The sequence below is a fragment of the Phragmites australis genome, chromosome 2 (assembly GCF_958298935.1).
Source record: "Phragmites australis chromosome 2, lpPhrAust1.1, whole genome shotgun sequence".
In the NCBI taxonomy this organism is placed as follows: Eukaryota; Viridiplantae; Streptophyta; class Magnoliopsida; order Poales; family Poaceae; genus Phragmites; species Phragmites australis.
In genome coordinates, this window is record NC_084922.1 from 1,865,152 (window position 1) to 1,891,101 (window position 25,950).

At 47.4% G+C, this 25,950-nt stretch overlaps 1 protein-coding gene across 1 annotated transcript; it reads left to right on the forward strand.

Moving 5' to 3' along the window:
* Positions 1–5,233: 5,233 nt before the first annotated feature.
* On the forward strand, positions 5,234–7,470 carry LOC133893146 (cationic amino acid transporter 5-like). Its single transcript, XM_062334114.1, has 2 exons — positions 5,234–6,648; positions 6,730–7,470. Exons 1-2 carry the CDS (start codon positions 5,303–5,305, stop codon positions 7,208–7,210), a joined length of 1,827 nt encoding a protein of 608 aa, XP_062190098.1. The 5' UTR covers positions 5,234–5,302; the 3' UTR covers positions 7,211–7,470.
* Positions 7,471–25,950: the final 18,480 nt, after the last annotated feature.

The window sequence follows — 25,950 nt, forward strand, 5'->3', positions numbered from 1 at the left end:
GTGGTATGCAGGGACCAGCTAGGCAAATTTGTTGCTGCTAGTGCTGTGGTATGGGAATGTCTCACTGATCCTCCTACACTGGAAGCTATGGCCTGTAATGAAGCTATGTGTTCAGCGGAAGATTGCAACTTGGCCACATCTTGTGTGGCCTCAGATTGCCTAGAGGTAATCAATAGCTTAAAAGATAAATCAAAGGGCAGGTATGTGGCAGTACTTGAAGAAGTTCGGTATAGACGGAAACTTCAGTCATGTCACATGTGGAGTTCTGTCGTGAAGGTAGGAAATCAAATACTGATGCTCATAATCTAGCTAGATTAGCTTGTTCTTTGAGTTCAGGTCGTCATGTATGGATGCTTGGACCTCCATGCATCATTGATGTACAAGCTGATGTTTAAGTCATCAATAAAATTCCTGCCTTTTGCTTAAAAAAGGACTATTGTTTAGAATCTGGAAAAAAGAAAGAGATTGCTGCCGGACAGATTGCATATTTGCATTCAGTTGGCTCTGGTCTTAGAAAAAAAATCCAAAAAAGAAAAAGAAAAAGTATGTATGTACTGTGTCAGTGACGGATTTAGGTAAAAATGATTGGATGTCTCATTTATTGAGTTGAAGATATATGATCGCGACGCCCACATCAGAACCACTGAACTTGCGCACGCTACGGAAAGCAGCAGTGGACTTTGACATCGGCACACTACCGGAGGGAGGCTGATGGTGTGGTTTCGTCTGCACCTCCTCAGGTCGTGGCGAGGTCCATTGATTTTTTTTCTTTTTGCCACTGTTAGAAGTGATTTCTCTTTTTTGTCATTTTAATTTATAATCATCAATATCCCTACTACTAATACTTAAAAAAATATAGTGATTCTCGTAACATGTAGTACGTCTTATCTCCAGTCCTATAGACTATTTTTAAAACTTCGCAGAAATTACTCACCTCATGACACTCAATCTCTACTACTTCGCTAGTATGTGTTCCGCTCCCGCGTTTCACCTCTGGCTCGCGTGCTCGCCTACCCAGCGTGCTACGCGCTATGCACGTAGCTACTAATTGACAGCCGTACATATGCGAATCCAATAACTCGTTTTATTAATATAAGTAGTATTATTATAATTAAATAGTCAATCTTTTAAATATCAAATCATCGATTTATTTGGTCGTGGTCCCGATCAAACGTCCGATTTCTACGAGGACGACGGGCCCGCAATCAACAGCAGCGTGATGGAGCAAGCGCACCGGAGCGCTGGACCCAAGCGTGGACTTCGCCCCCAAGGCGTGCTGCGTAACTGTCGCTGGAACGGATAAGACTCAACGGCCCATTCGGCAGTTTGTCTTGCTCGCGTGTTCTTCCATCTGGAATCTGGACGCCAAGTTGTGCCTGATCCATCGGATAGTGTTGCTGAGAAATGCTGCACGTATGAAAGATAATCAACTGGCATCATCTGTGGGGATGAATCAGGCTTTCATAGGCAAGTACGGTGTGCGAATGGACATATTAGTTGGTACGATAAAGGGGGATCGATTTCGCAAACCAAAAAACGGAACAGCCGAACGATCGAGCAAGTTTGATCGCGCTGGAGTGTGAACAAGCCAACCAAAGGGACGCGACGCATGCCCAACTAACGGCACGGCAAGGGATTTCAAACGCATGTGAGCTCAAGTTGCCGGCCCGGAAAAGGCAACTCTACACTGCCACGCGGATTTCTCTTATCCGATTATCTTTCTCACTTAATATATATTTATCTGTCAATTTTTTTTCATATATTAAATAACTTTTTTTTTATCTATCTTTACAACACGAATCTTAACAAAATAAATAACGAAAATGCTATTTGTCTGTCGAATTTACAGCCATCTGATCTGCTTTAATGTTTATGATGTGCTAGATTATTTATTGCTTTAATATGTGCGCCGCCACCCGTGTAGTAGCATGCGCCCGCAACCAGTGGAGTAGAATGGAGATCGACAAAAAATTAATTCCTCGATTTGCGTGCTCGTCTATCTCCTCTCTTTCTCTCTAGTTTTGGAAACCAATAAGTGATTACCTGCCTCTCTCCCACTCGATGCAATCAATGTTCAACTTATCGACAGTTACCGCTCAAAAATCACGATAATCGAGCTTATCATTCCGCATCGATAATAGAAGTCGATTGGTTTTCGAATTTGAATTCAAAAAATAAAAAATACAAAAAATCCTAAAAAAACTAGAGATAATTATAAGACCTTTTGTGAAATAAAAATTTAAAAATAATATCGTTTGCATCATATTCTATAGGGAGAAAGTTTGAAAAAAAAACTTAAAACGTGCAGCTCATTTATTAACTTATGTTAAGAAAAATCTTAATATATAAACTCATATTTTTCCTATGTAGGGAGTGTCTTAATAGAATCTTTAAAATTGGTTTCACTTAAGTTAGAGTTTTATTAATTTCTATATGATTTTTACAAAGTTCACAAGCATAAAGTGAATATGTTTATAAACAATACTATAATTAACTTTTTCACGTCTACCATTATTTTTCCTACATAAATCATAGTATAAGTAAACTAATAAAAGTGATTACACTAATTTTAGAGGTGTGATGGGTTAGTTATGAATTAATCTAATTGCAACATATTTACACAATCCTGCATGTAAAAATAACTATTTCATGAGTTCATGTATTTTTAAAAGACATAGGATCATGTAAGAAGATTAACAAATTTGGTTTCATGATTTTTGAATTAGCAAAGAGTAAATTATGCATTTAACTAGGTTTAGCAAATACATTTTCTCACAAAAAATATTCAACTTTTTATGAGTATAAATATTTTTATCATGTAGATCATGTTACAAGGAAAAAAAATTCACTTGATTTGAAGCTCAAATGAATTAGTTATTGATTTTACAAGATTAAATCATTTTTGGGTTTTTTTTTTGAACTTCACTAAAATTCAAGAAAATCGCTCGATAAATCGCTAAAACCAAATAGTTATCGACGAATTCGAACGGCTAAATGTGGAAAATCGCTTGATAAATCGCTAAATGCGGTCGATAACCATAGCAAACCGATCGGTTACCGTTCGGTTGATTCGGTTCGAATTCTTGCTGAATTTCAAATTTGATCGAGTGAATTTTGAGTGAATTCTCGCCAAATTTTGCCAAGTTATCACGATAACTGCGATTTTCTGGTAACCGCCGGTGAGCAATTTTCGTGGTCCAAACGGTTTTGTGAACCTTAGGTGCAACCAGCTCCTCTCTCTCTCTCTTCCTGTTTCTAACAACTCGTCTGCCCCTGTATTCTCTCACTGTTTCTGACAGTGATTTCGAGATATGTTGGACAGTGGGTGCGTGAACGGTGTTTCAGGAACTGGGTGTATCTGTGTGTAGATGATGGATTCGGGGACAACAGGGGTTATACAAGTTCGGATCTCCCGGAGGATAATAACCCTACGTCATGTGTTTGTGTTATCGTAGATCTCATTTAGTTACATACTGTGTTCTAGCAGTTTGCCAGAATTGATCTCCCTTTTTTATAAACGAGGCCATCATCCCTTTATATAGTAGGAAGAGGGAGAACTTACATGTAGACCCTACACAGATGACCTCTGCTCATTCTAATATCTAACTCAAATCATCATTACGGAGTAATAGGCATACCAACTTGTTCTGATGGCATTGTATATTGTACTGCCGCGCGCCGTCTTTGCTCAGCCCGTAAAGCCTTATCTTGCTGCATTTAATGCGACGGGACGGAACGATGCTCTTCTGCGCTGTCCCCGCCCGCTTGCCTCTCCGCGTCGTCCAAGTTCACTTGCCTTTGCGCCGTCTTCGTCCACTTGCCTCTCTGCGTCATCCCTGTCCACTTGCCCTGCCGGGTGGCTGATAACGTCCCATCTGTCATGCGACGCTGCGTCGGCCTGTAGAGTCTCACTCCGTAGGCTTTAATACTACGGGATAGGACAACGCCCCCTGTACCGTCCATGATCTTTTTTGTCGAAGCCGGTGCCTGGTGAAGAGAAACGTTCAGGCGAGTGTTCAATAAAAGCGCTTCGGATGGGTTGCGTCCAATCCAGTCCTGCGACTAGAGAGCTAGTCGTGGGTTTGTGTGAAGGCATAGCGAAATTGGTCGTTGGAGGCCTTGCACTGGTCGTGGTAACCCATCAATCGATTAGCTTTTTAAGAGGTATGTTTCTCTAACTATTCGCATCCTTTGTGAAACATGTTAATCGGATACCCTCTACTTGATACACCGACATAATTATACGGTTTTTTTAAACAATCATACGTTTTTGGCGGACACTAGCCCAACTCCAGCCACTGCATTGGCCATTAGCCAACAGGAGTGCGTAAAAGAACAACAGGACCTATACATCACACGTCAGTTCAGTTGAGAGCTTGAGATACGCGCCAAACAAGTGCTTCCAAATCCATGCTGTTTACTACTTTTACTGATGATGCGACTGCTGTTGATTTGCTCCTTTTCATATGCATTCCATCAATCCATACGAACGAGAAAGACACTAAATGATACTCCTTCCGATTAAAAATAATAGATATATTTTTTAATTCAATCTTTTAAGTTAAATTTTAATTCAATGATTTTCTTACAAAATATATCATTTATAATTACAAAATTTATATAATATAAAATTATTTTGAATTATAAATATAGTTATATAATTTCTATATATTGAACATTCTTCTAATTTGATTCAATGTTAGTTAAAGTATATAAAATTTAATTTTTCTAAAATAAAATATGTCTACTATTTCTGAACGGAGGAAGAACTTACTCCATTCAAGAATACGAGGCATATTTTGTTTTGGTTTGATCTTCAAAGTTAGATTTTGACCATTATTTTCTGATAAAATATATAGTATATGATTACAAAATCAATATAGTATGAAGAGTTTTAAAATATAAATCTAGTTGTATAATTTTTACACACTAAATATATTTATAAGTTGATTAATTATTAGTCAAAATATATAAACTTTGATTTTTTAAATATAAAATGTATTTCTGAATGGATGGAGTATATTTTTTATAACATGTACGTCATGAAATGCAAGACAACCAACAGTGAGCCGCCGGATTTCCTGAAATGCTCATCATCACACGACAGTTCTGAGATAGGACATACAACCCAATTGGAGTTTGAAGAGCGCAAAACTACAAGCGAAGACGTCTCACTCACTGACCAAGTGACCAATCCCCACTCCCATGATATCTTCACAGCCGAAGCAGCAGCTCGCCACACTCCCCAGCTCCACCCCACTCCACACGAAGGCGCGAGTGGTTAAGCACTCTGCAGCTAGCCATGGCACCCGTGGAGGCACCGGGAGAGCAGCATGGAGATGGTGGCAAACCAGCGAGGAGTTACTGGCGGTGGCACAAGGAGGACTTCTTCCCGGAGCCGTCGTTTGCAAGCTGGGGCGCCTACCGCACGGCGCTGGGCGCGACCCCGGCCCGCCTCCGCGACCGCTTCGCCGGCCGCTCCACCGACGCCGCAGAGCTCGGTGCGCTGCGCCGGCGCAGCGAGAACGATATGCGCCGCTGCCTCACGTGGTGGGACCTCACGTGGTTCGGCTTCGGTTCCGTCATCGGCGCCGGGATCTTCGTGCTCACCGGCCAGGAGGCGCACGACAACGCTGGCCCCGCCATCGTACTCTCCTACGTGGCCTCCGGGCTCTCCGCCATGCTCTCGGTGTTCTGCTACACGGAGTTCGCCGTCGAGATCCCCGTGGCCGGCGGCTCCTTCGCATACCTCCGCGTCGAGCTCGGCGACGTCGCAGCCTTCATCGCCGCCGCGAACCTGATCCTCGAGAGCATCATCGGCACGGCGGCGGTGGCGCGCTCCTGGACGTCGTACCTGGCATCGCTCATCAACAAGCCGGCAAGCGCGCTGCGCATACACACGTCGCTCGCCGAGGGGTACAACGAGCTGGACCCCATCGCAGTGGTGGTGATCGCGGTCACCGCGACCTTGGCCATGCTGAGCTCCAAGGGCACCTCCCGCGTGAACTGGATCGCGTCTGCCGTGCACGTGATCGTCATCGTGTTTGTCATCGTCGCCGGGTTCCTCCACGCGAAGACGAGCAACCTGACCCCGTTCATGCCGTACGGCGTGCCGGGCGTGTTCCGAGCGGCGGCGATCGTGTACTTCGCGTACGGCGGGTTCGACAACATCGCCACCATGGCGGAGGAGACCAAGAACCCGTCGCGGGACATCCCGCTGGGTCTCCTGGGATCCATGTCCGTGATCACAGCCATCTACTGCCTAATGGCTCTGGTGCTGGGCATGATGCAGCCGTACACGGCGATCGACCGGAGCGCGGCCTACTCGGTGGCGTTCAGCAACGTGGGGATGCATTGGGCTCAGTACGTGGTGGCCCTGGGCGCGCTCAAGGGGATGACGACGGTGCTGCTAGTGGGGGCGCTGGGGAAGGCGCGGTACACAACGCACATCGCGCGGAGCCACATCATCCCGCCCTTGTTTGCACTCGTACACCCGAGGACCGGCACGCCCGTGCACGCCACTGCGCTCATCGCCATCTCCAGTGCCTGCATCGCGCTCTTCTCCAGCCTCGAAGTGCTCTCCAGCTTGGTCTGCGTCAGCAGGCTCTTCATCTTCATGATGATGGCCACTGCGCTGCTCGTCCGCCGGTACTTACGCGAACTCGTACAACGCAATAACGATCGGCTGGCTGGTGGTTCACTGTATAACTAAAAGCATTTTTTATGAAGGTACTATGTGCGGGGCGTGACGAGCCGGACGCACGCGCTGCGGTTCACGGCGATGCTGCTGCTGATCATCTGCTCGTCGGTCGGCATCGCGGCGTACTGGGGCACGTCGCCTGAGCGGTGGCAGGGCTACGTCGTGCTGGTGCCGACATGGGCGGCCGGAACGCTGGGCATCCAGCTGCTGGTGCCGGCGGCCCGGGCGCCCAAGGTGTGGGGCGTGCCGCTGGTGCCGTGGCTGCCATCGCTCTCCATCGCCACCAACCTCTTCCTCATGGGCTCGCTCGGCAAGGACGCCTTCGTCCGCTTCGGCGTCTGCACCGCCGTCATGCTGATCTACTACGTGCTCGTCGGCCTGCACGCCACCTACGACGTCGCGCACGGCGCGTGTGGCGGGGAAGAGGACGATGGGGACTTCGCCGCCAATAAAGAGAAGGTGGTCGCGGCGGACGTGGAGAAGGCTGATGCGGCAGAGGGTCGTCAGTAATCGATCGGACGGGTCTGTTCGGCCTCGTTCTCGTTCCCTGTGGCTCATGGCCATGTGACGTGTAGTAGTAACATTGTGGCAGTTGATACGTGCTGTTTGAACACGGTGCGTTCTGTACCTTCCACGATACGAGGAATCTTCACGAGTTTGGAAGTATTGCAATATCATTGTAATATAATTGGCATCCTTTGCGCTAATTAAACCGCAGTATTGCAATATCCACATGAGCAATATGATGAAATAAAATTAGGTGTTCTCTAGCTTGTATGGCACCAGGTAGTACGTCTTCTCTAGAGAAGATGAAATAAAATTAGGTGTTCTCTAGCTTGTATTGCAATATCATTCGGTGTGCTTGTGCTGGGTAAAAATCCAAAAATAAGCAATAAATATTACCGTATTTACTAAAATAAATAATATATCAATATTTATAAATCTAGCACATTAATTCGGCATATCAAACACCGAAAAATCAATTCCGGTACTAAAGGCACCGAAAACTCCAGTAAGTTACCGAATACGACACTGTTCATCGTATTCGGCATCTCAAGTACCGAATGAGTTTTTGGCACCTGAGGTGCCGAACATTGTGAACAGTGTCGTATTCGACACCTGAGGTGCTGAATATAGGCCGACCCTGCTCATATCGTGTCGTGCCGCTGCTTTCGGTGCGCCCAATCGCGTCGTGTCATGTCATTTTGCTTTTGTCGGTTTTTTGAACCCACGCGTTGTTATCCCCGCTTCATTAGTTAGCCCCCGCGTTGTCGTGTTTCGCTATAAGATGAGAGCAGGCTGGTAAGGAGCTGCCACACGAGCAGAGAGGAGACGAGCAACACAAGCAAGGGAGGAGAGGATAGGAGAAGCAGCAGCGCAACACGTGGAGAGGAGAAGCAGCGCGAGGCGAGAAATAGCAACAGCGCGAGGAGAGAAGAACCAGCCCAAGATAAGGAGCAGCAGTAGCACAAGTTATAGTAAGTACTTAAATTATATACTTAATTAATACTTGCACCAAAAATAATAATTAGAGTAAGTAGATTATTTAATCCATTGAATTACATTTGTTTAATTATTTGCTTTTATGAATTTAATTATTTGCTTAGTCAGTGTAATAGTAATTAGCGTGAATTTGATTAGTCAGTATAATTAGATTATTTAATTAGTTTATAATAATATGATAGCATCGTGGTGGTACTTTGCGCTAGTGGTGAAGTAGGTGGTGGCGTAGTGCATGTATGCTCTTTATAGGTCTAAGTAGGGTGCCGGTACAATGAGAGGAAAGAGAGAAAAAAAAGAATAAAAGATAAAAATAAATTTTAGAAAGATTAAAAAACTTGGGTTGGACATAAAGATTTGATTAAAATCACAATAAAAAAAATGTCAAATTAAAATTTTTAATTAATAGTGGTGTGCGTCTGTTTAATTAGTATTTTAATTCAATCTATTAAAATAGTGGTGCGCACAAGAACTTCTTCCCTTAGTTAAAGAAAAGAAACAGCTATTAAGTTAAATAGAGCAGTGTCTTCTATTCACCGTAGACTAGTCCCTTTTTATATTTAGCTCACTTAGCATAAAGAAATCTATGAATAGATTAATAGTGTATTATCAAATGTGAGCGCTGAAATTTTGCTAGAAATTATAGACATAGTAATATTCACCGTAAAAAAGAGATAATCACTTGGGTTGAGAGCGACATGTTGATGTTTCTGACTTTTAGAATAGTAAATGTGGTGTAAAGAAACCTAGTAAAATTAGCTCTCAAAATAGTTTTGAAGTCAATTTATAATGAGATTGAATATTTAGTCAATATAACTGTCATGTTAGTTTAATCAATATTTTAATTCAATATTAAATATTAATTATTTCGTTTGAATTCAATATTGATGGTTTAATTAGCATTATTAATTACTTAAATATTTAGCATTGTTAAGTATAATACTATTTAATTTGCATTGTTAATTAATTATTATTCATCGAGGGGCGTAATTAGCTGTGTATCGTACATATATCTAAATAGTTATTTTATTATATGTACCTTTATTTAGTGGATACGATATGACTTTTCATATTTATTATAGAAAACATCCCGCAGTTTTGCACAGGAGGCTCGTAATAATTCAGAATTGCCAGCACATAGCGAGTTCGATTGAGGTACCTAATGACCTGGATGGCCTGAAATCACATGTTATGAGCCTTTTGCGTGTGAAACAGCAATCTCATACTGTTGTCCTGGAGGGTGTGCGACCACCGCTTGTTCCAAACAACTTGATCGTTGTTCATACGTTGTTCGAGATAAGAAGGAACAACGCATGGGCTTTGTATTCACACAAGGCATCGGAGGAGAACTTTAATATAAGGGTATACATAAATATAGTGTCATGACTGGTGTAAGGTGATGCAGTGACTACTGTGGAAGAATCAGGCTAGCATGTTATGCATAAAGAGGATGGAGGGCATATCAGGGAGGGCAGTTCCGGTAGAGAGGGAGTTAAAGTGGATTCTTTTGAGGTAGATACAGGATGCATGAATGACGAAGCTGGTGGTAGCGGGGATGAAGAATCTGTTGACAATGATAATCTGGTGCCTGCAATCTAGTATTTTCATGGTGCTAGGCTGCTGGATTATGTCATCATTAAGTATAACAACTTATCTAACTGGAGGTACCAGAATAGCAACATTCAGATCGGGCAACAATTTTGTAATATGGGAGATCATCCACTTTATTAGTAACTATACTGTAATGACAAGAAGGGATCACAAGTGCGCCCGATCTAATCCTATGAAGTATGACATCAGGTGTATCAAGCACCCAAATTGTCTTTACTTCGTACGAGCATATATGCCAAAATATGAGAACTATTTTGTGATCAGTAGACACATCCCACATACATAAACAAGCTCATGCTAACCAAAATTATCTCAAATCCAACGTTATTAATAACTCATCGTATATAAATCAAAGCATATTTTAACTTTATCGTATATAAATCAAGGCACATTTTAACTTGTTATCTCCTGCATAGAGACTTGCACATGATTCAATTCCTACAGAATCTGTGAAGAAACATAAGCACATCAATAAATCAGAGCAATGTATATTATGTGGCGCTGCAGAAGATACTTGGGCCCATGCTTTGCTGCATTGTACTTGTTTTGATGCAAGAAATCCATCTAGAATTTCTCAGCCCTAGGTGTAAGGGTGCGAGCGTGCGAGTGTACCTAAGTACACAAAATAAATAGACAAAAGACAAAAGGTAGGGAACACATTTTATTCATATTAGATAATATAAACATAGGTTCCCATATATGTGCGCGTGCTCCATAGCCTGCTGACGGCAATCTGACTTGGGCGACGTTGTCCTCTAGTTCTCAGGGCCTCGAAAGGCTCCTAGTTAATTACATCCACGAGTCGAGCTCACAGAACACCTCTGATTAAGCTGTGTACATGGTCGTCTTCTTCAGTATGATGTGGTTGGTGTAGATGAGGGCGTCAGCGGCATCCATGGCCTCGTAGGTCCATGAGCTGATGGTAGCGCAGCTAATGCGTTAGCTGCACCCGCCCTGGTCGTCTGGACTCGTCGGTCATGAACAGCATGTAGTCATTGTAGTGGATTGGAGAACATGCATGGTGATGCTCGGCTTGTCCGATTCGATGACTTGGTAGTGTCATCGGGATGAGAAGATAAGAGAGGCAATTAGTAAAGATGAACATTCGGGAACACCTTCCGGGAAAGCCGGCGAACTCCACTGCTTGACTGTGTGATCTAGTAGCAATACGTGCATGCATGCATGCACTAATACATGTGTATTTGTATATACACATGCACTAGTGTATCTAAATACTGGGCCGGCCTTCAGGTCATGCGCGATGCCTCCGGTGGCCAGCGTGGTGATGTTGGGGTCTCGCCAAACGGTGCGACATCTTGGTAGCCTCGGCATCGTCCCTAGTGGTTCACTGGCAGCCTTGGTAGCGCCGGCGGCTCCATGACCTGTATAGTCTTGGCGGGATCTTCAAATTCACCTCAGAAGCTGCTCCGCTAGATGGCGTCGTCTTAAGCTTGACAACTTGGACGGCGAGCCTCGGCGGACCACGGATGGGTCATCATGACGGATTGCTTCTCTCTGGGCGGCGTGAGGGTGAACTCCATTAGCGTCCGTGGAGGTTGCGAGCATGACGACGTCCTTCTCTAGGAGGGTGGCCTGCGGCTCGGAGTCTCGGCGGCGTCCTCCGCGGTAGGCTCAACGTCCTCAGCTGCAACATCCACTGCACCATATGGGCAGGCTACATGCGCTCCCATGCATGGATGCGATATGCAAGAGAGAGAGAAAGGAAGAACAGATCATGGGTTGTGCTCACCCATAGCCGACGTGAACATCATCTTCCTCCTTGGCTTTACGTGTGCTTCTTGTAGATGGATTTCTCACCTTCTGGTCCTCGTTGGCCCGACCTCCAAGCTCTGGCCGATGGCTCCTCTATGTGCTCGTAAGGCTAATGTAGATGGAAGCTGAGCAGGGAGGTGTCGCTATGTCACTTGGTGCAAATGTGAGTCTCCGAGCTCCCGGCGGTGCTACGGTGTTTGCGTCTAGATGTGAATGGATCGGTGTGTAGAAAAATCGCTCCTCGTGGTTGCTGTGGAGTCGATGGCCTTTTATAGGCAGGTGGCAGGGCAGTAGATGGGAAGGAGCACGCGTGGGAAGCGCCGCCGCCGCAACTGTTTTACTCACCATGATCCCGGGGTGCAGCTCAGCGGCGTTCAGCGGCTCTGTTGGATGAGCGCACCCCTTGCGGAATGGATATGCATGCTGCTCCTCTGGCTGCATGTTTGCGCTGGCCCATGCTCACTGAAGTGTGGGGTTACTCCGATGCAGGCTCACCAGTCAGTTTGCTCTACACGTGAAGGAGAAAATACCGTTGAACGTTCTGCGTGTGACAAGTAGCCGTGCTCTGCGAACTGCTTCGTGCTTATCCGTACCCGGAGCATCATGGAAGGTATTCTGCAGCTCAATCAAACTATATGTATACATGTACGTATTTGAGAGAGAGAGAGAGAGAAAGGAAAATGAATGGCTTGTGAGTGCATATGCAGGCACGTGCTCTTGTTTGGCTTATAATACATGTACGTGAAGGCTTATGCTTGCTTTTCTTTCTTGCCTCGTGAATAGCACATATGAGCTCATATCAAAATATATGATTATACTTTCATCGAGCGCTCTGTATATCGGATCCGTCAATCCCATATTGCATGTACGCGTAGCTGCGCGGCGGCTAACTCGCGTGTGAAGAACAGGTGCCATCCCACATCTCTCGCCGAGCTATACACATAAGAGTATGTATTTTGGAGAGCCTTTCGTGAGTGCATGTACATGCACGCACTCTAGATTTATTTGGCATGTGTACGTGCATGTCCCATGCATGAAGTTGTCTTACTTTCTTTTTTTTTCCTTCTCCTTGCTTCCTGAGTAGCATGTATGAGCTCATATCAAAATACATGATTATACTTTCATCGAGCGCTTCGTATATCGACGAGTTGATAGGTTCGTCGATCCTGTATTGTACGTACGTGCAATTATGCACAGGTTAACTCGCGCTCCGGCCGCGCTGTACATATTCATGTACATATTTTGGAGAGAGAGAAAGAAAAAAAAGAACGTGGTTTGTGAATGCATGCACTCTTTATCATGCATGTATGTGTATGCCCATGCAGGTGCTTGCTTTCTTGCTTTCTTTTTCCTTGCTTCTTGGATAGCACACATGTGAATATGCATATCATCTTTGACATATACACCGATGACCCAAGGTTATGAACAAAATATCATCAAACAAATGCCCCCCGCCAAGTGGAGTTTGAATGCGGAACGAATTCAAACGAGACTTGGTGAAAAAAGGAATTTCGGGCCGATATGACGCATTGACACAATGCAGCCTCGACCAGCTGGGATTCAATCTTTTAAATACGGGCATTGCTGATCATTACAACCTCCTGATTGGACACCCTGGATGAATCCGGTTCGATCTACAGGCACCTCCCGTTGCCCAGATCGTATCTGTAAACCTGCACAAAAAAAAGATCACCTTCCCATGGGCATATCTGTTAGCTCTCAATTGCTCATATCTCAACCAACAATTGGTTTAAATCTACAAGCTTATCTCCTACGCCCTTCCTATATATATATATATGCCCGCGAGACCAATGCATTGACCCATCACAAGAGCACCATCTTTACTTCTTTCTCCATCAGTTTGCCTGACGCAGGAAAGGTACAAACCTCTCTTTCAACACCATTGCTTTGCAGAATAGACTTCAAGGTAGCCGGTCAGCCGGTGGCGCACGACACGCTAGCGACTCCGATCGTTGTCGCGCGGGCGCTGATCCTGGATGGAGTGAGAGAAACAGCGAGCAACAAGAGGAGGGTAAAATAATGACATACATTATATTGCATGCATGCTCATGTGTATATGACCTGATATCTCTGTATTCTTATCATCTTGGTTATTCCCGTATCAGCACACTTCCCTTCTCCTTGTTCATGGCGCACGGCGATAGTAGGCGTGCATCATGGGAGTACTCCTCCTCAAGGAAGTCCACCTCAGGTAGCAGGTCTCGCAGCGATCGCCAGGACAAGGGCAGGGAAACTGAACCCTTCGCTAGGAGGTCGAGCCGAGACGAGAGGGTATCTCACGACAGGCCCCTTGATGGACGCGATGGGGAACGTAATGGGCGCGAAGACAAGCGCGCCAAGAGCGAAGATAGGTCATCAGAGCGCTCTGACATGAAGATGAGCCCGGAGAAGAGAGGGTGTGATGACAGGAACAATGATGGTGGCGGGCACGGCGATCGATTGCCCAAGCGCTCTCCCACGGAATCGAGCTTGACGAAGAAGGCGCGCAACGACAGGCCGCGCGATGGCAAGCGCGATGGCAAGTCGTCGGGGCACTCCTTCTTGAAGACGAGCTTGGCTGACGACAAACGCGGCACCTTGGCTGGGTGACTGAAGTCTTCATCTAGTTGCATCGTCGAGCTTTACACTGAGCCAAATCCTTCTTCCTCGCGTGACCTAGAGAGCAGGCTCCCCAAGGCATGCGGAACTATGCAAAAGAGAACTCAAACATCTACGCAGAAGGTGACTTCAAGTCAAACCTCTCCAACTCCTTCACGGGGCCGCATCGACGACTATTGACCTCCTTATTCATTGGTGATTCTCGTGCAGGTCAAAGGTACCATGCCTGACGAAGCGCCATCAGGTACACTACTCGACAAGAACGTGAGTTATGAAGGAAACACACCCCTTGCCGAGGCCCCCCTTGCTGGGAAGGAATTTGACGTAGGTCTTGCTCACATCTTTTTCCTGTTTTCACATGCTGCCATGCTGACCTTTGGGCATGCCTATTTCCTTTCTTTCTTTTCTTTTAAGTGGCTTGATGAAATAAGCTTGGATGACATTGATCAGCTCCTAAATGATGGAAACTTGGGGCACGCCACTTCGCTGGAAGGGGTTCAGCTCACCGTTCCAGATAATGATCATATCAATATCCCTGATGACGACGACTCACCAGTCAACGGCGGTGCACTTCCAACCGCGGCTCCTACGCCTTTGACTCTGATGGCGGCTCCTGTGTCCCCGACTCCCGCAGCGCCTCCTGTACCCTCAACTCCGGTGGCCGCTTCTGTGCTTCCGACTCTTGTTCCGCTTCTGGCTCCAGTTCGAGCGCCCTCAACTGTGATTCTAGCACTCCCAGCTTTTCCGACCCATGGCACGAACCTGTCAAATAACGAGTTAGCTCATAAAGAAACAGAGCAAATCATACCACCTGCCAACGAGAACAAAGAAGGTCAAAGAACGCCCGATCTGCCTTTGGACATTCCTATTTGTTGCCGTTATATATATGTGTGTGTATAAGTTTCCTTATTGTTTTCTCTTCTTTCAATTTTACAGCCGTTGCAGATGATGCTGAGGATGAGCTTCATCTTTCTAAGCTAGGAAGGAGGCAGAAGGAGAAGAATACGTCTTTGCTTTTGGAGAAAGCGAAGGAGCTCAAGCGTAAGGTGGAAATACAAGTTTCACGGCTGATATCTAACGGTCCGCGGTTTGTCTTTGACTCCATCCGCTCCTTGGATGATGGACCTTCAGATCAACCTTCCCTTGATCTCTCGATAGAGTCTGCTATCGAGCGTAGCCGAGCTCGGGGTGTGTATGGAGATTTGAAAGACATCAAAGGTATGTTGAAGGAGGACCCCCTTGATAAGGCCGGAGCTGCCCACCATATTAGGTGGGCCACATCTCAGTGGATTAAAAATTATGAAGCACCACGCCCGGCTAAACTGGACCAGCTTATATCTGACTTGGGAGCTCTGGCGAGACGTTTAGAAGGCGAACTGAACCCCACCACATTTGAGGAGACAACTTTTAGCTCAACCGCAAAGGAGGCACGTTCTTACTTGGGACGTCTTGACATCACTTGCTCCGAGGCTCAAACTGACTTGAAACTTGCCAGGGATGGGCGTGCTGTCCTAGAGGCACGGCACCAGAGTATCATCTCCCCGCGACAGCACTTGGCGACACAAGCTGCAGAGTATGAGCAGCTGGCGAAAGCTGCGAGGAAGAAAGAAGTGGAGTTCCAGCACTTGGAGGGTGTAGCTTCCCAGCATCTTGCAATATATGACGACACTGTCGACTCACAATATAAGTGTCTTGACAAGCTGCTGGAGCGTCGCGAGAACGCGAAGACCCAGTTGGAGCATATCAATCAAAAGAAGGAGAGACTGGAAGACGAAACGCCGCTGGACATCGCCAGGATTCTATCTTATCCGCATAAAGACTTGTGAGAGGTTAACTCCATCGAGAACAATAATTCAGCACCCCTGATGAGGTCGGTCCATGCAATGTTGGCTCCGTAGGAGTCAATAACGATTTTTTTTCCAGCTTTTCCCTTAGTAGAATGTAAGGACTCCTCCGGTTGGGTTCCTTAGGGTCAATAAATGAACTCTAGGATCTTTAGATTGTAGTGGGGCACTGTCAATGCACCCTTTGATTAGATGAGCATTTGTCTGAACAAATTACATACTCATTTCTCTTGAATAAACCTCTCTGTTAGCTCATATTTTCTTCGTTTCCATCTGGGTGCTCCCATGTTTTTCTTTGTTGCTTCAACCACGCATACGTATGCATGGTTAGGTCTCATGTTGCAGCTGCACATGGCACAAGCCGAGGCCACCAGCTAATCGCTGCGGCACATGCTGAGGTCGTCGGACTGCATGCGCCAAGCCAAGGTTGCCGGACTGCATGCGCCAAGGTTGTCGAACTGCAGCCATAAGGGCGATGAAGTAGACAGGTTGCTGTTACTGCCCAGGTTGAGGTAGTAAGGTCGTCACACTAGCTGGACTGAGGCCATCCCATTGCCGAAGTAGCGCACACCAAGTTTTCAGGCCTCCGCCGCAGCATATGTCGAAATCGTCGCGTCGCTGCCGATGCACGAACTGATGTCATCGAGCTCTTGCAGCAACACGCGTGGAGGTCGTTAGGGTGCCGTCGCAGCACGCGCTAATGTCATTACGTCGCAGCTGTCGTAGCTTTAATTTAGATCATGTTGAGATCATCGAGCTAGCGTAGATATCTGGCGGCTATTGTAGTATTCGACGTCAGGCTGCCATTGTTTACCATACTGGGCTGTCGCTTAGCACCCGTCGTAACCAGCGAGTTGCCACAGCACGCCTCACAAATCATCGAGCCACTACAGGCCACCAACGCCGTGTTGTGATCACATACATGCTGTAACAAGCAAATGGGCTGCAGTACCATGCAGATTCATGTGTTCCTTCCTTAACCATCATGAACACTTGCATATTGTAATCATTATTGGACTGCAGTACCATGCAGTATTCACGTTCTTCTATTTTTATTGCTTTCTTTACTAGCTCTCTCATCTCCTGGATGGCTCATGCATGTGCGTGTGCTATTGCAGGCCCTCTGAGCTTGAGCATCTATGCACCGGCTTGATGAGGTTGACTCGGGAAGACCATCGAGGCTGGACCGGCGCTTGGTGTATAGATGGTGCAGCAGCGCCGTCACCATGGCTTGTGAAGTTACCTCACACAACCTGGCAGGACTCTTGAGCGCACCACCTTGTGAGTATTTCCTTGGTTATTAGGCTCCATCTTCAAGGTGTTGAGGCGTATGTTCATGCCATTGAAAGTTATCCTTTGTACGTACTAGCCCTTGCCACATTCCAAAGGATGAATAGGACTTTTGCTGGCTGCATAGCTGCTACGATGTTAGCCAACAAATATCCTTGTGCCCTCTTCAACTTGTGGTGAAAATAAGCTGTACCACTTGATGAAGGGGCTTATCGATCAGGTCGTGACTGCTTAACTGCTGCAGTGCCAGCCGACCAGACCAAAGGGTTTCACAGTTTGGCCCCAGCCGCGTTGGTGTGCCGCACTGCTCCTAGTAGATGCGAAGCGAATGTCCTGCAATGCTAAGTAAAGTGGATGGATATTGTTGCACATATAGGTTAGGCTAACAAATGCAACAAGTAAGGAGATCAACAAAGAAAATATGTTTTTGTTGTATTTTTTTTTTTAAATGTTGGCTTCCCCATTGAGCATTGGCTATGGGAGCGGTTTGGGATAAGGCTGCCGAAGGACTTGGTTGTCAGGAATCGCTGAATGACCATAGCGACTGAGATGGATGACTTTATTGTTTTAGTGTGTGTAGATAGAGACAGCATGCTTCCATGGCCTTACCGAGTAGCGATGGGAATTCTTGCTCTAGCCCTTCTTCACATTGAGTAGCACCACAGCTCACTCGCACTTTCTGGCATGACCTCGCCTCATTGAGATGAGAGACATAGGTGCGGCCGAGTTGGTATGGTTGATTCTGGGTAAACAGCTGAGGAATTATGCCATTGCTTTTACTGAGGGTGGTGAATGACTATCCTCCGCCTTCCGATTGCGCCGTTTGATGTTGAAGTTACTTGATGCTTGAATTGGAGTCGTCTTCTTGGGAGACCCCCTTTTTTAGACTTGAGGGCTTGAATTTTCCTTCTTCGATATTGGAGGCGCTCGATGCTTGAATTGGAGCTGTCTTCTTGGGAGACCCCATTTTTTAGACTTGAGAGCTTAAATTTGCCTTCTTTGACATTGGAGGCACTTGATGCTTGCACAGTTGAGGTAACTTCATCTTCATGCTTTCTTGATTTGTGCGCCACCTTCTAGGAACTTGGAGGATAGACGATTCACCTCTGTATACCTAATTGAACCCTCACAGGCAATTGATTTTTTTTTGTCCCTTGTTGTCACCTCGCAGGGATGGCGGATGGCTGCACACTAAACAACAACTTGTGTTGTGCTAGGTAGCCTTTTTCTGCTCTTCTCCTATAGTCTTCCCTGGGGTTTGTTGTCCCATGCCAAAAAGTACAAAGAGCATGGTGACCTCATTGCTCAGAGGTTACCCAAGTCAATCTTCCCACTGCCCTCGGTAGTGGACGCTTGGCATGTGTGTTGTGTGGTGAGTATATAGGGGTACTCCGCTGCATGCTTCATCAGGCAAGTGCGTGCTTTAGCCATGTTCAGACAAGTCCTAGGGAAGCCAAATCTTGCACCGCCAGCTTAGCTCGTTAAGGAAAAGCCATTTTTTTGTTGGACATTTGAAGTCCATTTTTTTTTAAAAAAAAACAAAGACCAAATGGTGCAACAGTTAATGCACTTTGGCCTGACCGAGGGGCAAAAGATTTTAAGCAAAATATTTTTTCAAAAACCTCCCATTGATTGGGGGCATCGGCCGGGATCCTTGTTGGTCAACCAGCTGATAGGCACCTCCGTCATATGCTTGCTCAATGACGTATGGCCCCTCCCACTTTGGTTCAAATTTGCCCTTTGTCTTGTGCATGATGATGATGGGGCGTCGCAGTACAAGCACCAGTTCGCCTTTCTTGAAGACTCGTTGCTTGACGAGCTTGTCATTGGCTCTCACCATGTTTTGGTGGTACAACTCTAGGTCCTGGAGGGCGTGGAGATGCTCTTCTTCTAAGGTGTCGAGCTCCTGGAACCGAAGCTGTATCTGTTCATCTTGAGTGAGCTCCTCATAAATAGCCACCTGTAGGGATGGCAGTTGGATCTCCAGTGGCAAGACTGCTTCACACCCATAGACGAGAGAGTACGGGGTGGCTTGGGTTGGGGTACGAACTGTGACACGGTATGCCCACAGAACTTCAAATAGGCGATCATGCCAATCCCTTCGGTGCTTGTGCACTGTTTTCTTGAGTATCTTGCCAAGGGTCTTGTTAAACGCCTCGATAGTAGCCGGTGGAGTAGTTCCACTTGATCTTGTATTTATCCATGAACCTGTGCATTTTATCAGATTTGAATGCCTTGGCATTGTCGGAGGTGATGTGATGTGGGATCCCGAAGCGGTATACGATTTGCCGTTCCAAGAAGTTGATGACGTTGCCACTTTTTACTTCACGTAGTGGCACAGCTTCCGCCCACTTGGAGAAGTAATCCGTAGCGGCAAGGATGAAGCGATGGCCTCCCGAGGAAGGAGGGTCAATCGGACCGATAACGTTGATCCCCCAAGCGTCGAATGGCCATGAGGGAATAGTCGGATGGAGAGCGGCTGGTGGTTGATGCTTGAAGTCGCCATGAATCTGGCATCCATGGCAACTCTTTGCTACCCTTATGCAGTCTGCCATAATGCCGGGCCAATAGTATCCAGCAAGTCGAATGCTGTGATACATCTTTGGTCCGCTTTGATGCCCACCACATACTCCATGATGCATCTCTCGAAGGACTTTCTCAGCTTCGCTTCAGTTGACACATCGGAGAAGGACTTCTTGCCCATAAGAGCTCCTGTATAGGACTCCCGCCTTGTAGACATAGAAGGGGAGCCATCGTTGCAGTTGGCGTCTTTTGACTGGATCGTCGGGGAGACTGCCATGCTTGAAGTAGTTGAGGAAGGGCCTAAGCCAGTCGTCCTCCTCGATAGTGTTCGTCGTGACGGTGTTGACTTCATACTCCTCAGGGACGAGCTCTAGAACAGCAGGGAGGAGCCACCTTTCTTCAACAGTCACTTGTGCAGGTTCACCTTCTGGAAGCACGAGTGCTGCAGCAAGCTTTGCCAAGGCATCGGCTGGTGCATTCCTACTTCGTGGGACATGGACAACTTCAATATGGTTAAATTTTTTCATGAGTACCCGGGCCGCATTGTAGTATGGCACCAGCTCTGGCTTTCGAACCTCATAGATATCATTGATCTGTCGAATAATGAGTTGGGAATCTCCATGAACTCGTAAGGAATGTACCTCCATGGAGAGCGCCAAGAGGAGGCCAAAGATGAACGCCTCGTACTCCGCCTCATTATTGGAGCATTCTTCCTTAAGGAGAGAGAATGAATGATACATTACTCCTCCTTGTGGGGTCTTGAATACCAGTCCCGCTCCTGCTCTCCTCCTTGGGGTTCCATCGGGCTCAGCCTCCATGCGTGAGGCTCCATCGAAATACAGCTCCCATGGGGCTTCAAGTTTGGTGGTGAAAACTTCCTCATCCGGTAAGTTTGTGACGAGAGGGGAGTCATCTGGGACTGGGTGTGCAGCAAGAAACTCCGCCAGGGCTTGTCCCTTGATCGCCCTCTGTGGCACGAAAGTGATGTCGAATTCCATCATGAGCAGAGCCCATTTACCAAGTCGCCCAATGAGCACAGGCTGACTTAGAACGTACCTTATAGGATCCGCTCTTGCAACAAGCTGGATTTCATGTGCCAACATGTAGTGCCTTAGCTTCTTTAAGGCGAAGATTAGGGCCAGGCATAACTTCTCGATGGGGGCGTAATTGTGTTCTACACCCACCATGGTGCGGCTCAGGTAGTAGCATGCCACCTCCTTACCCTCGTCATTGTGTTGAGCGAGCAAGGCGCCTATTGAAGCAGGTTGTGCTGCAATATAGAGGATAAGCGAGCGCCCCTTTACAGGAGCAGCCAAAACAGGAGGATTAAGAAGATACTTTTTGATGTTGTCAAAGCCGTTTTGAAACTCTTCATCCCACACGAATGGTGCACCTTTCTTCATGAGCTTCGAAAATGGTTGGATGCGCCCAGAAAAGTTGGAGATGAAGCGCCGGATGTACGCCAGCTTCCGTTGCAATGACTTCAGTTCCTTGAGCTCCTGAGGAGGTGGCATATTGAGGATTGCCTTAATCTTTTTTGGCTCAATCTCGATGCCTCGATGTCGAACAACAAAGCCGAGGAAGACACCGGATTGGACGGCAAAAGCACACTTCAGTGGATTCATCTTGAGTTGGTGTCGACGCAGTCGCTCAAAGACAACTCGTAGGTCATCTCGATGGTTCCTGCGGTCTTTAGTTTTCACCACCATGTCGTCAACGTAGCACTCTACCGAGTGATGAATTAGGTCATCGAGGATGTATGTCATGGCACGCTGGTATGTTGCGCCAGCATTCTTCAACCCGAAAGGCATCACTGTGTAGTAGAAGTTGCCCTTGGGAGTCCTAAACGCTGTGTCAAAGGCGTCATGTGGATCCATCTTAATTTGATTATAGCCTGATGACCCATCCATGAAGTATAGGGCACCAAAACCTGTAGTAGAATCAACAACCATCTCTGTGATTGGCAGTGGGAATTCATCTTTGGGACAGGCCCGATTCAAGTCACGAAAGTCAACGCAAACTCAGACTTGTCCATTCTTCTTCTCCATAGGGACGATGTTGGCAAGCCAGCGGGGATATTGTATCTCCTTGATGAATCCCGCCGTGATGAGCCTATCAACCTCAGCGATAACTTGGTCTTGAAATTCCGGTCGCAAGCGCCTTGGTGGCTGCTTTACGGGACGAAACTGTGGGTCAATCGCCAACTTGTGAGTGGAGACACGAGGATCTAACCCCGGCATCTCCTTATAGTTCCAGGCAAAGCAATCTCGGTATTCCATCAAGAAGCTTTGATAGTATTCACGTTCTTCTTCTGTAAGCGTGGCACTAACGAAGATAGGTCGTGGATCATCCTTTGTCCCCAGGTTGATCTCCACGAGCTCATCAATGGTTGGTTGCCCACCATCTTCAAGTTCCTGAGGTACCGATGTAGCATCGAGCTCTTCATCAACCTCAACGGCCATCATCTCACCAAGATTTTGTTGTGGAACTTGGTAGGAGGAGTTGATGTTGTCTCCCAAGGTAGCAGTCATGGTGAAGCAGTGAACCCGAACGTCTTCAGGTCCTTCATCTTTAGTGTTGTAGCTCTTCGTGTTGTGTTAGCCAAGCCCTAACTTTGGCTGAACTTTGGGTCTTCTTTCGATAAAGTCCTCCGCTTGCCCCCACCATTCCTCACATATAGCGGGTGGCGGCGGCATCCTATTGTTCCGACGAAGAGCGATCCCTGCCCTTTCTAGTAGGAGAGTCATTCTAGGATCGACCTTTAGGGTCGTCATTGGTTCTTCTGTTTCAATGTTAAAGTTAGGGAATTCAAATATTGAATCACATTGTTGTACCTGTGGGACTCTGTAGAAGACGGTATGGGGTGTAGAACTAGAAGGATCTGGGATTGCCCAGATCTCCAGTGGAGTTGTTACCGATATGTAGAGTGATGGAGGCTGCACACACAGAGTTCCCTTCACCACCTCTTCGATCTCGGCAACCCTTCTCCTAACAACTCCTTGCGCGAGCATGGCTTCCTTTTTAGGACTCGTACGTGCCTGTAGTGTGATCGTCGAAGGCGCATCATTGTTGTTTATGAGCATCTTGCTGCCTTCTAGGGAACCTGTAGAGCTCCCAAGAGTCAAATGACTATGATCTTGCGGTCCCTTGACTGATGAGCCCTCCTTTGATAGGAAGGCAAAGGAAGATGATGTCGATTTCATAGTAGACCTCAACGTGATTGGTAATGATGTTGGGAACCTAGCCTTCAACAATAGATGTGTAGTTGTTGGAGTAGGTGCCACAACATTCGCCTCTTGTCCTTTTGAGGATGATGGCTCGGAGTTACGATGGGTAACTGAACATGCGCGCCCTTGCTTGGTGCTCTTGTGGCTTTGAGAGGAGGTCTTCATGATTATGGGAGAGGTCAATGTGATGAGGCTCTTTACTTCAGGTGCAGGTGTAGCGTCTGGCTTAACTAGTATGTCAACTGCTGGTGTAGTCCGTCCGAGCTGGTGTTCACTTCCCACAACTGGGAAGTAATATTTAGCGTCGGCATGATACGACTCTTGGACAGTGTAAGGACAAATGTTGCCAGTGATACGTTGTTGCGTCGCGTTGCCATCAAGAAATTTCAAGCATTGATGCAGGGTGGAGGGCACCACCCGATATTTGTGGATCGATGGCCTCCCTAGGAGTGCCGAGTATGAAGTGTTAGCTTCAATGACGAAGAATCACACTTTGAAGCTATAGGTAGACATCTGAATCCTGACTGTGATGGCACCAAGTGTTGATGTCCCCGAATTGTCGAAGCCACAGATGACCACATCTGTAGGTTCTAACTCATCTCCTGTAAACCCAGCCCGAATTAGGCTTCGGACGGGTAGTATATTCACGGTGGACCCTGGGTCGATGAGAATTCGGCGAAGATGTGCAGCTCCTATGTTCCCTTCGATGTAGAGTGGACGATTATGGTCATCGTCTTGTATTATATTATCTTCTTCGTCGAAGGTGATTTCATTCACATACAACGGGTTGGAGAAGAGTCGATGCTTGGCCATGGCTACCTCGTAGAGCTCCAGATCCAGCAACGCCTTCACAAGGGCTTCACGAAGTTCTAGCACTAGCATGAGAGCATCATAGACGCTCAGAAGTGCAGGAATCCACTTGAGATGTGCGATGATATTGTAGTCAATGTCCTGTTGCTTTCCTGCCTTTTTACGTGAGGCTTCTGGAATTTCTTCTGGCGGGTTTGAATCTTTTGTGTGCTTATCCACCTTTGATGCTTTAGTCTTCGGTGGATCCGGTAAAACCTTTCCTCCTCGCATGTTCATATGGACTTCGGCTTGCGCCTCCTCTTGGTGGGCATCCATACGTAGCACTTCTTGCTCCTTTGCTGTGAACAACTCGTCGGAGTCTGAGCTTGCAGAATCTTCATAGGCGAGGATGACATTGCAGGTTGCTACACTTGAGGGTGGAGTAGAACTTGTTCCTTCCTGTGCTTCTTCCATCTTTACTGATGACAACTGCTCCCAGTTCTTGGGCAGGAACTGCATCAAGGTAGGTAGCACATGACCTGGGCGAGGAAAAGGTGCATCTCCCTCAGACTTGGGGACGAACCGACGTGGTGGACGTCGTTGACTGGGGTCTGGCCACCTTCTTGTTGTCAAGGCAGCTGTCGGTGTATCAGGAACCGGGGCTCCCCGAATCCCGAGGCCGAGCCAGCCATCCGCCACATGGCGTCATCCGCGAGATCTCTCCTGCAAGATGAGAAAAGATTAAGTCTCGGGAGAAGGCGCTCGGGGCCACAGTCAGTGGTCCCTGAGCACCCCAGTTCCCCGATGATCCACTGAATCCAAGTACCGGGAAGAAAGTGCTCGGGGAGGTGTACGGTCACCCCCGAGCAACCTAGTACCCCGACGACCAGAAGAGATAAGTTCCGGGAGAGTGCTCGGGGCTGCGTGCGGCAGCCCCCGAGCACTCGGTTCCCTGAGGGCCCGTACGAGAGTGCTCGGGAGAGAGTGCTCGGGGAGGTGAACAGTGCCCCCGAGCACTCGGTCCCCCGAGGACAAGGAAAGGCATTCTCAGGAGAGAGTGCTCGGGGAGGTGAACAGTACCCCCGAGCACTCGGTACCCCGACGACCCCGAAAGACCCTCGAGGGGCCCGCCGATGAGGTGTCAACCAGTCAAAGGCCCGAGGCCGCATTTAATGAGCGTGCATGGCCTGATGCCTCCAACTGCTCCCACCGCGCTCAGCGTCAGTCCCTGCCATGTTTTGACAGAGAGGCGTGGGGTTATTAATTGCACAGGTCCCGTCCCGTGCCATCCGGCTTATCTCGGGATAACGTCGTAAGCATCAAGGCGTTCGGTCTGCCGCACTGCTATGGCAGAGGAACAAGACAGGGCGAGCACGCCGGGTTGCTCTACGGCTGCCCGGTGGGCCCTCTCCACGGCGCCCGTTGCCAGGGCATTTATGGTGACGGGTGACCGGGCGTGCGACGCATTTTCCACCCCCGGCCACTTCGCCCTGAGGAAATGATGACGCCGTTTCCATTTATGGCATCTCGGAACTCGAGCCCCCTCCTTTCGTTTGGGGCATGTCGTGGCCGGCGAGTACTTAAGGCAGCCGGCGGCACAGAAGCAAGGGGGCGAGAGAAAAAGGGAAGGGAGAAAGGGAGCTAGATAGAGAAAAAGACGCACGAAGAGCAAGGCGCAAGAGAACACTGTGAGGAAGGCTGAGCCCAGTCCCAGCCGAAGAACAAGGAGCCCCAAGCTCTTAGATAGACCAACATTCTTGTAACTAGCAATATCCTTGAGGGACTTCCTCAGGACAGTTATAGCATCCATACAGAAGTAGGGTATTACGCCCCCGTGCGGCCTGAACCTGTCTAAATTCCGGTGCATTTACTTCTTCTTGCACTAGGTCAACACCCCCACCACCGGCTGTTGCATTCATTCCTATTTATTTCTCCGACGAACTTATTCAGGATCATCCCCCCGGCCGAATCTCTAAAAAGGGGTCTCTCGGGATCCCTACGACTAGAGTTAATCCTCCGACAGCTGGCGCGCCAGGTAAGGGGGAAGCATCCCTGAATCCGTTTGTTTGTTTTC